General features: G+C 30.8%; 1 protein-coding gene, 1 long non-coding RNA gene and 1 other non-coding gene across 3 annotated transcripts in view; 2 read left to right on the top strand and 1 right to left on the bottom strand.

The window, feature by feature from the left end:
- The window catches only part of LOC143303410 (uncharacterized), a 203,844-nt gene that overhangs the window by 195 nt on the left and 187,550 nt on the right, over positions 1-16,099 (top strand). The window contains exons 2-3 of the long non-coding RNA XR_013059632.1: positions 16-89; positions 443-576. This is a non-coding gene — a long non-coding RNA (uncharacterized LOC143303410). The remainder of the gene's footprint in view (positions 1-15; positions 90-442; positions 577-16,099) is intronic.
- Positions 673-14,338, bottom strand: LOC117164973 (uncharacterized). Its single transcript, XM_033348415.2, has 8 exons — positions 14,203-14,338; positions 10,668-10,751; positions 8,519-8,621; positions 7,568-7,699; positions 5,904-6,343; positions 5,460-5,685; positions 4,891-5,149; positions 673-4,566 (listed from the first exon to the last, which is right to left on the bottom strand). The coding sequence occupies exons 2-8, from the start codon at positions 10,740-10,742 to the stop codon at positions 3,954-3,956; spliced, it is 1,848 nt and encodes a 615-aa protein (XP_033204306.1). The 5' UTR covers positions 10,743-10,751; positions 14,203-14,338; the 3' UTR covers positions 673-3,953.
- TRNAT-UGU (transfer RNA threonine (anticodon UGU)) lies at positions 7,070-7,142 on the top strand. The gene has a single exon. It is a non-coding gene; the product is annotated as a tRNA-Thr (tRNA).

The raw sequence follows: 16,099 nt of genomic DNA, 5'->3' as shown, positions 1-16,099 counted from the left end.
TCGCTCTTTTACCAGTTCCCGCCGTTGCTTACCTGTCTGGTACCACCATAGGAATACTTTCCGCCACCTAGTGTTCAGTATTCCGTTACGTACGTGTGCAATCTATTTCTACTCTACCGACAAACTTTCATACTGCCTTTTAAAAATTAATCTGCTATAGCACTGTCAACACTGGCGTATTTTCTATAATAGCTATGCAATTTGATCTAATATATTTTAATTATGTAGAAATTTGAAAGTGTTTTTATAGATTAATTGTATATTTGAGACAATAGAAATTTACAGTGTTAAGTTCTTATTTGCCGTTTATTTATTATGTGCGCATTTACATTCTTTATATTTTGTTGGTTTTATATATATGATCATAGTTAGGAAACATTTAATAACTTATAATAAAAACTTATGTATATACATGATAAAGAAATTCTTTTGCATGTTATAGATAAGGAAGATGTAGTATGATGACTTATATTAACGATTGTTGGATTAGTCGGATTCCTTTCATCAGAAATAAACGGAGAAAAGTTGTAGTTATGAAAGTTACCAACATGAAGATAGAATGCTGCGCCGCAATCGGTAAGTAGGTATTTTAAAAAGATAAATGATTCACGCCTAGTATGCAATCGCTTCTATATCTCTTAAGTAATAATTTATGTACAAATTATGTTTTCGAAGTTGTTTTATTGAGACGTTACAACAATCAGCATGCAAAGATTACATTGAGTCCAGAATCTTACAATATTCATTTGTTTCAATATACTTGCTAAATATACAATTGGCTTGCAACAAAACCACTTGTGTCAAGCAAAGAACATTGTTAGTGCTGCAAAAGATACCCTTGAGTACAGATTTTGTGCACATTCAATTGCCAATCGGAGATTCCTTTGATATGTTTCTTTATTGCTTTACAACATGGACGTAAAATAATGATTCTTTAAGAATTACATTTTTTAAACAAGTTGTTTATATTGCACATTTATTGCCTTCATTTGATTTTAATACAGACATTTAGGAATAATGTTACATGTAATATAAAGAAAGATTAAGTATTCGTCATACGTAGTTCTTAATTCTGTAAAAAATAGTCTTTAATTTAAACAAAATGTTTTGAATTACAAACAAACTAAATACGTTATTATTAAACTTTTAAGAAATTGATCTTTTTACACATTTTCAAATTTCATAGTAATAAATATATAAATTGACATTACTCATGTATTTCATGAGTATCTTTAAGTCGTTAATAATACAATCCGCTTTTCTTAAGTTCAATTGTATATCTTGAAATCTTGCACCGAATTTGCAACACTAACGATAATACCAAGCAATCCTTCCTATTGTTATTAACCCTTATTTACTTACAATTTCATCACAGCTTGATTATGTTTTTATTGTTAATTGTTAACTATGTATTTCGTATATTTACATGTTATCAGTATGAATAATTAACAGAGCAACGCCAGTATTGAATGCATCACTTTGAAATTTCACTGCACTTCATCGTGTATATGAAATTATACTTCAAAAGTTAACATTTCTTATTATGTAAATTAAAAAAAGCGATATAAATATTTTGTTCCTTCAAAGTTATGCTTCTAATAATTTTATTCATAAAAGTTAAAAAAAATTATTTTATTATACGAAAAAATGTTCAACAATATTTCAGTTTTGTAACATGTACGCAATTAAAAATTTTAATAAATTTTAGCTTTTAACGTATATACACAAAATATTTAACAAAGATTTCCCTAAGTAAGTACATTGGGTGGGACATATTAGCCCAGAGAAATAATATTCCAAATATTACCGGAGATTTATCATTTTTATATGTATATTTCTTTAACCATTGGTCCATTCAAACTCGAATAATAAACAACTTTTTGTTTTCTGAACAAACTCAATTCGTCTCTTCTCGTTTTATTCCGTTTACCAAGAAAATGTTCCTCAGCAGTTTTATCACCAATTTTTAGTACAAAATATCGAATAAAAATAAACGAAGAAATTTCTCTGCACGTACAAATGCTGTTTTACTGATTTCATATGTATATTATTCGTACTAAAAATAAACTAAACTACAGAATGCTGTTTTTTATTATATGCTGATTTAATATGTTCAATTGTGTTTTATCAATGTCATCATTTTATCGTACGAGAGATATAAAAATAGATTTTTATATTCATTTGGCTAAGCCTCTGTTTTTAAAAAACAACATATATACGGTATATCACTCGACGTCAATGGATTGTCATTTTTGCTACATTTCTTTTCTTTTACACTCGATTCGAGTATACCTACAAAATTCATTTAATTCCTTCGTTCTTATTATATCATCCAAGGAAAAGTATTTTTTCATGGAATTTAAGAACGATTTTGATATTTTATGCAGGTATAATGAAATAGGCCTCAACTCGTGAAACGTTTAACAATAGAACAAGAAAGATTTTGACAGTTAATTCTTTTCGAATTACTGCACATTCACAAATGTGTTACAAGGGACAGCTCAACGCTGTGTAAATATAACATTGTACGTCATACGTATTTAAACGAGTTTGATACGATATGACAAAATCGTGTCATATATAAATGTCATAAATACATTGATTTTTCCTTTATATTATTTAATATATTGTTTATCGTTTCAATTTAAGAAATATGTTGTTTGAAATTCCAACGCATTCTTTTATATATATATGTATTGTATATATTTTTTTGTAGCAGTCATTTAATAGCTAATATAGATTGAGGAATGGTAATACGATTTATCATATGTGTTAAAAATTAGAAAATACATTTTTAGTAAAGTTTCGCTACAAATACATATCAACAATTTTTTCGAAATATTTGAAATGCATTTATGTATTTACGTTAAATATTTTTCAAGCGACTTGAAGGGCTTTTTATACATTGCCAAATATGAAATCGTGTGAATAATTTTCAACATTTTCGTTTTGCAACTGTCATTGTCTTTTCGCTTTATTTTTCGTATCATAGACATTGAGAAAATTGTATAACGTAAAAAGAATATAGCGTAAAAGATTTGTATGATTATTCTCGGTAGAAATATGTATCGTAATTTCAACATAACTTTTATGTACCTTCGTTATAGGTAAACGTTAATTTTGTACAGATTGATCGATCACTTTTAAGAGGGTATATTATTTGTCATCATCGCGGCAAGCTTTTATGTTTATCATGTTTCTTTCGTTAAGAAAATAATGTTCTTCTGAAAATGATTGTCTTGCAACAGAACGCAATTTGTGAAAAGCCATATTAGCTTCACTTATACTATGTTTTGAGATCATTGAGCACACATTACGTTACTATATATTGTAGTTCGGAATTGAAAGATAGAATATTTAATTATATAATGAATCATAAAATAAGATACAGTGAAACAACGTAAGATTCGGAGTGAGTTCATTATTATTAGGCAAAATATTTATCTTTCATAAAGCAATTATTCTAATTTTAATAGTCAATACACTTATTCCTGATTCAAATTTTGTTTAAATTACAAGTAAAAATAGGATCGTAACAAACTTGCACGTAAAACTATATCTAAACTTGTAAGTTTATCTTGCCTAAACGTGGCTGTAATTTTACTAACTCGCGCAATGTTCCATTAAACTTACATATTCAATATTATGAATATTTACCTTTCTAAGGAATATGTTATCAAATAACAAGTGACTGTATCAACCTTTTACAACAAACAATTTCACAATATCCTACTAAACGTGTATCTAACGTGGAAAATGCGAACCTATCTCACTCAAAACTTGGGGATTCATTCGTATAAATTTTTTCACAGTCAGCCTTTACATTTCTCATTTTTACCTGTTGCGAAGCTTTTTTTCTTTCAATCATTCGAAGTAATCGTATATCTCTTAAATCTCTCAATCCAATTATTTTTTTATAGGTAATTAGTCCATTAATTGAGAGTATCGTTCCTTCAAACTTCATCATCCTCTATGTACAAAGTAGTTCCTTTGCTTTTTACAAAATCATGCAATATCGCATCATCGCTATGAATATTCTTTTTCTGTTCTTGTTCCTTCGATACTTGATTATTATATATCAAATTTTCGGTTATTAATGAAATTTCATTGCGTGTTTCAGTCTCGTCCAATTCGTCCCTCGGCGTTTCTATCTCTATCTCCGGGACATTTTCTAATTCAGGTTCCTCAAGTAAGGCATCAACTTCAGTCGGTCCATCGGACGATACATTCGCGGCGATAGGTTCATCGACATCGATCGCATGACTATCGTCAGAATTGTCCGCTCGACTTTCTTCAGTGTCGAGAGATGCTGCCGTGAAGTACTTGAACTCGGATTCGGAACCGCCACTTTCGATAACAGCTTGCGTGTTCAAAGAGTATCTGCTCGATTGCGCGTCTTTCTGCTGTTTCTCGAAAGATGCTCTCTTATTGTCGTCCGACCTAGAATGGTGCAGTTTCGCTTGTCGTCGTTTTAGATTTTCACCACTGCTTGCCCTTGACCTCATTTCCACCTCGTCAGATAGGTATTTTGTGCAATCAATGGAGAATCTGTCCACTGACAATTTTCTAGGAAAAATTCATTAAATAGTTTAGAATCTCCCTTTTGTTCATTTTTTACTTGATATAAAATTAACACGTGGTAGTCTGCGATGATCATCAAAGACGAAAAATGCTAAAATACTAGGTAGAAAATATAGAAAGGATATTTTTTTAATAAATGAAAATTGTATTAAGTTTTAATTTATTGTATTGTTGTAAGTTTTAATTTAAAGGTTTATTTTAATAAACATTTAATGTGCATTTTGAACTTCGTTTCGTTTTCTAAGTTCCGTAACAACTTTTGGTATTTGTACGATACGAAACATGTTATTAAGTAATTCTTAATGTTACCTATAATCCCCTCTGCGAAAATCGGGACTCTTCCTGAACTCCAGACTAGCTTTACGTTGGCCCATCATTCTTTCAATTCTACGTTCGCTTCCAGCTTTGTCAAATGACATTTTATGGAAGCTCGGCGAGGAGATTTTGCGGAAGTCTCTGGGGGATATTTTTGTAAGATCTTTCGACGCGGTCAATTCCTCAAATAATCTTATGTCTATCGAGTTTCTTTTTCTCGGTACAAAATCGTCTGGGTATTTGCTGTAGGCACCTGCAAAGAAAAATAACCGAACATTCATAATAAATGCCATAAATCTATTACAAGTCAACGTTACGCGAATGTGATATTTCATTTGCAATGTTGATTATAAAAATGAATTCTAAGAATTCATTTGTATTTATAGCATTATGATACTTTTATTTTTAGAAATTGCTTTTATGTTTGAAAGTATTTATTATTCGAATATATTTCGTAATAATATTGCATTTGCGCATTATTTCTTTGATTGGCCCTTGATTAGTTAATATTAAAAAGTTCATTACTGTCGGCTGATCTTTTTACTTCACAGTTTCCAACTGACCTGATAACTTAGGCGAATAACCACGACCCGTCGGAGATTTAACTGCTTCCTCAACTTCTTCGACATAATCAACTTTCGTTTGTCGAAGCAGTTGATGACGTCTCGCAGTATCCGATCTATCTTTAACTTTCAACGTAACTGGACCTTTATTAGGAATGTGCAAATCCATTGCCATTGAAACTTGGCTGCCTCCCATTTTTTGTTGATCCAAACTTTCCCTGCTGACCTATTCAAAAAGTTACGTTAGCTATATCCATGCTTATAATAAACTCTCATGACAAAAACGGTCTTCGTCAAAATTTTTCAATTTATAGATATTAAAAATATTAAGTTAAATTGTACACGTAGGTCCCGGCAAAAGACAAATATGAACAAGGGTCATTTTTGTTATGAGTTTAATTGCTTATTAACAAAGAATATACGGCTATTATATTCTTGTTATACCTGATGAGGACTGTAGCTTGGATTATCAACAGAAAGAGCATGCCTCTGTAACAATTCTGGATTTAATAACGCGCATCCAGCGTATTTTGGCGTTCTTTTACGAGGTGATTTCTTCTCAATTAACGTTGGTGCACTGGGACTTTTCTTAATCGAGTGCCCAGTCTGTTTCTCGCTTAGTTCTTTAGAGAATTGCAAGAACTCCGCGGTCAATTGTTTCCTAGAGACTTCGTGTATGCTTGGACTTGGACTTCTGTTTACTTTGAACACACCGAGTTGGTGATCCCATTTGGTTGTTTGACTAGATGTAGACCTACGATTCCGTTGATTTCTCGTATTTTTTATTGTCGACGTTTGATTAAAGCGAAAACGGGCCGGCACCACTTTGGCAGCGTTATCACGAGCCTCGAAGGTCATTACACAGGCTGCTACTACGATAAAACCTGTGAGATTTCATCGTGTTATTTGTAGATCGCGCTTTAGTAAAATTGTATACCTAATTCGGTAGTTCTTAATGATACTTAACTATCAACGTTAAAAAGAAAGTTAATTGTGATTTTTTATTAACATAGCGCACTTCGAATGATTGAAGAAATTTTTTTAGATTTGATCGAAAATTGAAAGGAACGTTACAGAATATGCTGATAATTAGTTCTTTTTAAATTATTCTTCTGTGAAGAAAAAAATCAATTCGTGAAGCGAATGGGAGAACAAAGCGATAATAGATGGATTAAGTGGTGCGATAAGGCTTTGGAACATTTATCCGTAATGTCGGATGTCGAGAGGAAGCATTTATATGTGTTAATTTAGGAATATATTTCAACTTGTATCATATTTTATATTAAATAAAATTGTGAGACAATATTGGTAATGACCTTGCATATACATATCAATACAGACAATTATTTAATTTAAATAAAAATTTGTTATAGTTATTTTATTAATTCCAAAGTAGGAAATTTAAATTTTAATCATAACTCATATGTGTACAAATATTAAAGAAGAAGTTATTTAATTATTTCAAATTTAAAGAGAAATTGTTTTATATTATGTTATATTTGCATAAATAATAATTAATTTGTGTCGAAGTTTTTATATATAATTTATACATTTTTAATAAATGTATAAAGAATCATGTAAGGAGTTCTCAAGACGTTCGTAATCGTCAAGCCTCCATAGCTCAGGGGTTAGAGCACTGGTCTTGTAAACCAGGGGTCGAGAGTTCAAATCTCTCTGGGGGCAAATATTTTTTTTCACTTTTTTCCAAAAAACTAATATTATGTACAATGTACAAGCATTGTTTCAGTCACGATCAAACATTATTTAAATATATTAAAGTTTTAACAATATATAATCTATCCCATTTGCTATCATATTCTACAATATTCTAGATCACTTGTCTTTTATAATTCTTTTTTAGAGATATATATAGCTGTGATTGATAAATTGTTAAACGATATATTAAAAATTTTATATTCTTTGACATAATTTTATTCGTAGTTTGTAATTTCGCTGAAACTTGTTTATCTTTGCATTTGAAATTAAATACTTGTGAAGAATAAAACTGTTTGAAATAGTCGTTTTGAAACAGGGACGTAGTTTTTGACGTATAGAATTTAAACAGGGGATAATATCATTCAAAAGTTTTTATAAAATGTTATCATTACCTCCTACTCCCATTACGATCGGTCCAGCATAACTGAGGTTATTTAGATGGAATCCACGTGATTCATTCTTCACTCTTATCGTTAGATTACCTCTGATTTCTTGTGCCACGGACAGTTGATCTGCGAAGTATCCTGTACGATGTACAAATACAGATTTTTTAAATTTTATTTTTAAAAAGAAACGGAGCTATATCAATACATTATCTGGCTTTGTATGTAAAATGTGGCATTTTATTTGAATTATGAATATATTTGCTTATTAATATAATATAATCTCAACTTGTGCTCTTAATAATTCGCAATATTATTAGTTAATGTTAAATAAGTTGGACGTGGTTCTTGATTAGTAATATCCTAGAGTTCTTTTTGCACATACTGAGCAGTAATCAAAAATTCGCGTGTGATATATGTATTATGTCTGTATAATTGTGTATTGCTTTATGCAGATGTTTTAAAATAATTACACGCATTGAGCAAGCAGGAAATTATTAATCAATACCATGCAGCTATCTTAGTGTTTTGTTTTTCATCTATTTTAAGAAACAACGATGGCACTCGTGATTGTTTACTGTTTCATAACCCTTTCGCTACTATAGCGTCATAGCTCAAAGCGTTTTTGGTATACAGACTAAAACAGTATTTTTTAATACAGGAAAATTATGCATATAAATATTTATAACGTATTATATAAACATAAAAAAATATGATACAACAAATATAAGTAAATATAATAAGATAAATATAAATATAATAAATGCAAATAGATATAATATAATGAATACATATATACATCTATCGTAGCAAAAGCGTTAATAAGTACGAAGTTTTAAAACGAATGTGTGATATTGTATAAAGATTAATTTATTTCGACCAACTATCTCTAATTATTCAGATAATGTGTAGTAATAATTACATCAATTGAAATTTATTAGTCTTCATAAATCTACTCACCTATGGTCGCCATGCAAGCTCCTAAAACCATTAGTAGTAGACCAATTCCGAGAGCTTTGCAGGCGTACCACAAACACCGCGTTGTCACTTTGCCTCTCACCACCTATTCGATTTAATTGCTTTCGTTAACAGTTAATAACCTGGACGATGTCCAATAACTTACTGGGCACATTCATCGACGCTTCATCATTTCACTTTACCTAGTTCTATGATCTGCTAAAACGATCACATCGATTCGTTCGTCACATTTTATTATCTTCTCTGTGTGATTTAAAGTACACAATACAATAAATAATAAACACAAATAATTAAAACGTATAAATCGATTCTATGTAATAATTTAAAAATTGGAGGAAATTGTGAGAAAAATACTAAAAAGAACATAAATCTGGTAAAACTAAATTTTGATATAAGAGAAAAATCTTATCGAATGCATGCTTCATCTAATGTTCAAGTTTATTTAGCTACGTGTTAATTATCAAAGATATAAAACACGACAAAACTTATTCGGATTACTTTTTCCTTTACAAAATATAATTTCATCGAGCTTTAGGGAACACAGACTGCGACTTTTATTTGCACGAAATTCTTACCTCGTTAATGTATTGCTTCTCGTATTGCAAATATAGATACCGTAGTCGAGTTTATATGCACAAGAGAGCTTCTGTTTGCATATACTACGGAATAATATCGCAAATCAAATACGTGTTTCAGTTTTGAAATTATATGTGTATGAAGATTATTCAAGTAACAATCTTCCAAAGAGAAAGACATACTGTTCATGTTTATTAATGTATTTCTTGTTGAATATTTCAGTTAATAGTCGAACTGTGCCAACATTTTTTATGGTTACAAATAAGAAAAGAATATTTGTTTGAAACAGAAAACGTTTGGATCATAACTCTATATTCTACTTTTAACGTAATGCCCTGTATAAAAAATATAGTACTTAAAAGTTTTTAAAAATATTGAATTAGTAATAGTGCTATTGTATTTACATATTTATTTTCTTAATACTTATAGTACTATTATTATATGTATACAATAATAAATGTTATAATAATATACAGTAGAACTTCATATATCCGGATCTCGTTTATACGCATAAATAATTATTTAGCGTCAATTATATAAACTCATAACTGGGCCTCTATCATCTGAACTACGATCCATTGTACTTTGCAGTTATATGAACATATATTCTCAAGTAATACACGTTCGATACCCAACTGAATGTTGGGTCAGAATTGTTGTTGAACCTCAGTTGTCCGAAGGTTATCAGCTATCGGACCTAATAAGAGGAATTAGTGGAGTAGCTAGTGAAACTTTATTATCGGAATTTGTCTGTTATCCCAACAACCTTGTCCTCCATGTTCGAATAAACAAAGTTCTACTGCAATTAAATTAATTATAATTGTATAATATATTATAATAATACTATAATAATAAATATTAGTTAAATCGACAATATTCCTAATTGAATTATATGTTAATAATTTAACAATTCTCTCACAAATTATATTTCAATATCCTATTATAAGAAACATTGGTTACTTTTGCAAAACTTCTTTTATTAAGTTTACGAAGGGCATTATGTATTTTCTATTACACTGTTTTATATCTTCGATATTTTCGTAATAAATTTATTTATTTCTACATTTGTTTAATATTTATTCTTAGAAAATATGTATCAGCATATCTCAACTTTGCGCCAATTTATACACAAGTCGTGCCTATATTACTATATACGCTCTATTTATGTGATATATATCTATAACACGACATAATCGATCAAACAAAAGTGAATGAATTTTATTTCTATAAAAAAAAGCATTTACGTAATTCGACGACTGAACATACATTATACAATAAAATTCTATTTTATTCATTATGATCGAAAACTTATTTTCATTCATTTATAAATAAAAATATTGCGATATCTATAATATTAATACTGGAGAGAAATTTTTGAAAAGATGCAGGTCCAATGAAGTAATAAATTACAAAAAAAAATTAATACATAACGTTGTAAATTTCGTATTTATAAATGATAGAAGGTGATTTTGTTTCGAATAAATTCTTAGCGATATATATTAATGTATTAATATTAATATTAATTAGAGGTTCTAGTTGGAAGTTTGAAATATACCTGGACATTCCAGTGAGCTCCTGGACCGCAGGCTCTTCTCTGCGTCCCTTGCCAGTGAATGCTTCCTTGGGGCATTTTGCGTTCCTGAAGTTGAATAAATCCTGCATTATTAACAGAAGTTGGTGGTGCAACAAATTTAATAAAAGATACTGTTCTAACAGAGAAGTTAAAGTGAAAACCTAGTTGCGAAGTTAAAATTAACTGAGTTGAAACAAGATAAAACGAAAACACGAAACATTTATCACAGATTTATGTGGTTTGAGATATTTTCACCGTTGTTGCAACACTCAAACGTTTACAGAGTTTAATTAATTTGATTTAAATGTATTTTGAAAGTAGGTATATCGGTTTTCAATAAAAGTATTTTGGTTCTGGACTGTCGGTAGAATATAGATTGATAGTTCAATTCGAAGATCATTTTTGACTTTTATACATCTAATTTTTATAGAACTGAGAATTTTGCATAGATTCATTGTTTTTTTACTTTACTTCAGTACTTTGTGTAAAATCGATAGACCGGTTATTCCTTTTTTAATTTTCAAAGTACCAACTTAAGGTTATAGTTATTAATTACGGTATCCAACTTTTATACTTTAAGAGTACAAGCATTAAAAGTTTAAAGGAGAATCAATACTTTCAAGCTATTTGGTGTAATAAATTTGGTTGAAAAACTGTGCTATCTTTAAATCAATATTGTCTTTAAATTTTTAATAGTTTGATAACGTTATAAAAGTACAGTAATCTATCCATAACAAGACTTTCAGAACTATCTCAAAATCGTTACAGAAAGCAACTAACGTCTTCCTCGTGGGTACTATGGTTATATCGAATTTAACACTCGTAGCAAACGTTTCCGGTAAACAAGTTACGGCTGTAACTTGTTCGCACGAAAATAGAGTAGTAGCTCACTCAGTGCCTCATTTCATTTAACAGAAGGCGTAACTTCTTGCTCGGCATTCGCTTTAATTCAACTTCGCGATATGTATATAGTACTTGCCTCAGCTTTCACCACCCTCTCATGCTCATTCACTTTTACATAAGGGTAGGTAGACATAGCCCAGGCGCGCACAATACGTCCGTGTAAAATTATCTGTCAGTCTTCGATGTATATATGTGCCATGCTCGCATACTACACGCGCATAACAACTAGAAGCATTGTTTGGGTCTGTTTCCTATCTTTTCTGCATCTTTCACCGTAGAAAGTTCCCATTTCGTATCGATCCAAATCCTTCTTTAAGGTTTCTTTCGCAATCTCTGTTTACAACCCGAAAACTTGTCTATTTTCTCTTTCACGGGTTTACTCCGGATTCGAGACCCATTCGAGCTCGATTGCGGTTTCAATCGCGTCTCGAGAGCCTCCGCCAATATATTGCTACCTTTTGAGTTTCACTGCTCCAAGTAATCGCGAAATATTTCACGAGAAATATCTATATTAGAACCGTTAAAAAGATATTAATAATCTAAAGCGAATTGAATCGCTAACGAGGAAACTTGGATATACTAATTGTTTTACAATACTATAATCAACATAACATTTCAGTACATGTAATTGAGATCTAAATGCGGAAAATTGAAAAATATTATACAGTTTGTTGAACAGAAGGACCTAATATTTTAAACGTTAATTATTGATTATAAAACTCTGAGAAAGTTGATTATAGATTTTACGTTGATCAAACGTAGAACTACGCACTGCCAACTCTTAAAGTTTTCAATTTGTATTTTTTAACGTTATATGGATATATTGAAATCTGATTTTAACAGGACGTACAAAAACACAGAAGAAGGTTCCTCTGAAAACACAAGAGTTCAGAAAATACAGTTGATATTGTAACATCTGATTTCTTGTTTTTTATTCGTATCGTATCGTGTAACTCGTTCCTAAAAAAGTTCTTTACTGCTTCTATGCTACGTTCGAACACAATGTCCACAGAGGGGAGTCTTCATTGTAGGTCAAACATAAGCTCCATTGTGCATAAAGTGAGAACTTCCAAGCATAAAAAGATTCATTACAATTATGGCGATTAAAGTTTGACACGTTTCGGGCTTTTAAATCCTTTTCGACGATTGTTATCTTCTTTATAAGACGATAAATTTTTCAGATGCAACGTTCAATCGTATTTTTTCATCTTTTGATATAAATGAGAAATTTATTTAATACGATCATAACACACTGTTATCTTATTGTATATTTACATTTGAGAAGAACAGAGGACGTTTCATCTGAATTTATGGGAATAAAATTGAAAAATGTAAGTAGAAAGAAAAAGCAAAGTTGTGTTGACGCAACATTTTATATGTAATTTCTTTCTATTCTTTTCTATTCTAATTCTTTTTAATCAATTCACATTCACATTGAATTCATGTTGTGATTATGAAAACGAATTTCAATAATTTCTCGATACTTTTCTTTGTTGCTATTTCTCTTCTTTTATCTGGATCCTACGATTTTATCAAATTTGAAAAAATTCAAGTACTTTATAGTGTTATGATGAACTATATTTTTTTCAAATCATAAAATTTCTTTTTATGATTACCTGATGAAACAACAACTTTATTCGTGTCCGTTCAATAATATTGCGTTTACGCAATTTCTCTATATATTACTTTACTGCTCAACATGAATAAAAAATAAATAAATTCTACTTTGGTACTGGATACCGCAAAATGAAATACAATATAAAATGAAAGTTTAAATAAAGTTCGAATATACATTCGCCACGACAACTTTAGGCGGATAGTGTAAAACATAGTTAAAATAAATGACGAATTCCATCCGTTGTGGAGTATTAGTTGCTGTAACGATCGAACCGAGCCATTTTCATTTGCATAACCGCAACCTTTGACTACGTTTCAATGTTCTCCTTTGTTCAATTCGACCACGGGTGCAAGTAACAGAATGGTTCTTTTGAATAATTCATGGAAAAAGAATTTGGTATCCTTGTAACTTTCTCTCCGTGTTCTCGAATATTTCATCGTTAAAAGAAGATGTTCCTTCCATTTATGAGATTATTTGTGATAGTCGAACATTCTCGGGAACACGAGCAAAAGCATTCGGCTTTTAAGTTCGCCCTCGAGCAGTGTTTTAATATGCAGAAAGCAGGATTGCTTTTGTGATTAAACTTAGTCCTATGGAAGCGTTTCTTTGAAACGGTACTTACACAGAAACCGTTCACGTGGAACGTAAGATAAGAAATTTCAAGAGAGATAATGTAAGCTCTGATTCATGCTACTATTTCTTAGTTTTAAGCGTTTTAAAAAATTTTATGTATAAGGTTTTGGCGAACTGCTGGTAGAATTCAAGTGAAGTTAACATTCGGATTGAGAATCTCTTAGATAAAATAATTTCTTTATTTAAGGATTTTCCGTTTTTCTGAAAGTAAATTATATCATATCTACATTTGCAAGGATTAAGATCGGCACAAGCGGGATTTATTTGTTTCTATTCACTTTAATTTCGAAATTACGAAAATTTCTGATTTAGAAATGACGTTAAATACAGAAGGAAAAATAAATTCCTTTTTTCTTTACTCACCTTCCTGCCTTTTCGGATTTGTTATCGCAGCATCCTCTTCTATTTTTTCTTTTAACGACCAATGTGTTTGCGTGTCTCTTGTACCATTTTCTCTCTTCGAAACTCCGTTGAAATTTATCGTACAACGAAATAGTCTGTATGTCATAAATTTTAAAAGAAATGTGAACGGCACTATAAGTCGCGTGGTTATGTTCAATCGCGATCACAGATATATGTTTATATATATATAGAACGTATGAACATCAAAGTACAATCAACTATTGTGAATTCACGGGGTGATAGTTGGCGGACTCGTACCGACGGGACTGCGCTTTATTTTTATTCCAGCACGTGGTATAGGTATGCGAATTACCCCGGGCGAGAAACCTCGGCTCGGAGACGAGTGTAAAATGTACTTAGACCGTAGTTCTTGAACCGCGTTTGTCATTTCAACGAGCTCTCTTTACGATGTCTCCTTAATTCCGTAATTAACGTGGCTGTGTGGAGCCACCGAGCAAACGCCAATTAGCTTCCATGTAAATTCCATTCATGAAACAACTCCACTCGTCGATCTATCCGTGATATCGTCGCGTATCTTTTGTCTCGTTCCTTTCAACAGTTTCTTCTTTCCAACATCTCCCTTCGCAATTTTGGGAGTATCGATTCGAGTTCGCGTTACAGGATAATTTTGTAACTGGCACAACCGGATGAACTTTTGAAAAATACCCTCGAATGTTTTCCTCAGTCACTCGTCTGGACCTGCTTTGAAACGTCTCTTCTGTTTGATATTTTTAATGGATGCACACCGTTCTCGTCTGTATACCAGTAAATGATTCTAATTACGTTGCAGCGCGATGTTTTCACAGATCGAACATGTATTTTCTGCGAAAGAACAACTCAGATGTCATATCGTGTTTGGTCGAGGGAAAAGTTTCATTGAGAGCTAATTCATCAATAACTTATGCAAGTGTTATCTCGATCATTTCTACGATTCCTTTCTTACGAATATAACTTTTCTTTTTTCGAATTTGATTCAACAGAGCTGCGTCCATTAAATGTTTTTATAGGAATTTTGTTGTATTTTCTTACAGTATGCAAATTTTTCTCATGAGTATTACAATGAAAGTTCGTCTTTTTTTTATTATTAACTAGCTTCCTATAGCTACTTACTTAGCTAATACTTAGACACGTCGATCTTATTTAGCAATTTATCGTAGATTAAATTACACGGGAATTTCGTTACATTATAATATAATCAAATAAACCAGAGTCATTTCGCAATAGCGATCGATTGCTCCAATTTTGCATGTTCATTCCGAATTTCCAGATGCTGTTTATTTGCATCGATTGTATCTGCATTATTTATCGCTTCGCACTGTTTATGCCCACTATATTTATTTATTCATTATACGTATGAATATTCTGTACATATTTTTGTTTCACACTTGGTTCCATAGAATTCTTATATCTTAATTTAATAGTTTAATTTAATAGCTTGAAGATTTTAGAAAGGAATTTTGATATTTGACATCAATTTATTCCTTTGTATAAAATCTACGAAGGTGGAAGAAAATTGTTTGTTCGTGGTTTAATAAGAATGCAGAAACATGATTTATATGTGTTTTTGAAAACGATATTCGACTAATATCATTAATATTTCTACGATAAATTTTGTGAGAGACAGTTATTTATCTCGTAGAAATGCTGAGAAATGTCTTAAGAAATCTTTCAAGATATAAATATCCTGCAGGTTTCTTTCCTCGATGAGATGTTTATGATCTTCGTATTCATTCAAATTCTTAAACTCTCATAAAATACGAGACAAAATTGCAAAATATAAGCTTCACTTTTTCATCGATACTGCAATATCGAATCTTTATTCCGTCTATTTTGCAGCACTATTTTGCAGTCATGTTTC

The sequence above is a fragment of the Bombus vancouverensis genome, chromosome 12 (assembly GCF_051014615.1).
Source record: "Bombus vancouverensis nearcticus chromosome 12, iyBomVanc1_principal, whole genome shotgun sequence".
In the NCBI taxonomy this organism is placed as follows: domain Eukaryota; kingdom Metazoa; phylum Arthropoda; class Insecta; order Hymenoptera; family Apidae; genus Bombus; species Bombus vancouverensis.
The sequence above is the reverse complement of the archived record's forward strand: the minus strand, read 5'-3'. Positions and strand labels throughout refer to the sequence as shown.

What these genes read in the sequence shown, in the direction of transcription:
- LOC117164973 (XM_033348415.2), bottom strand. Translation starts at nt 10,742, where the DNA reads ATGCCCCAAGGAAGCATTCACTGGCAAGGGACGCAGAGAAGAGCCTGC. An exon ending in GAGCTCACTGGAATGTCCAG is followed by an intron (nt 8,622 to 10,667) that starts GTATATTTCAAA and finishes TAAATCGAATAG; the next exon opens with GTGGTGAGAGGCAAAGTGAC. An exon ending in AGCTTGCATGGCGACCATAG is followed by an intron (nt 7,700 to 8,518) that starts GTGAGTAGATTT and finishes TACATCGTACAG; the next exon opens with GATACTTCGCAGATCAACTG.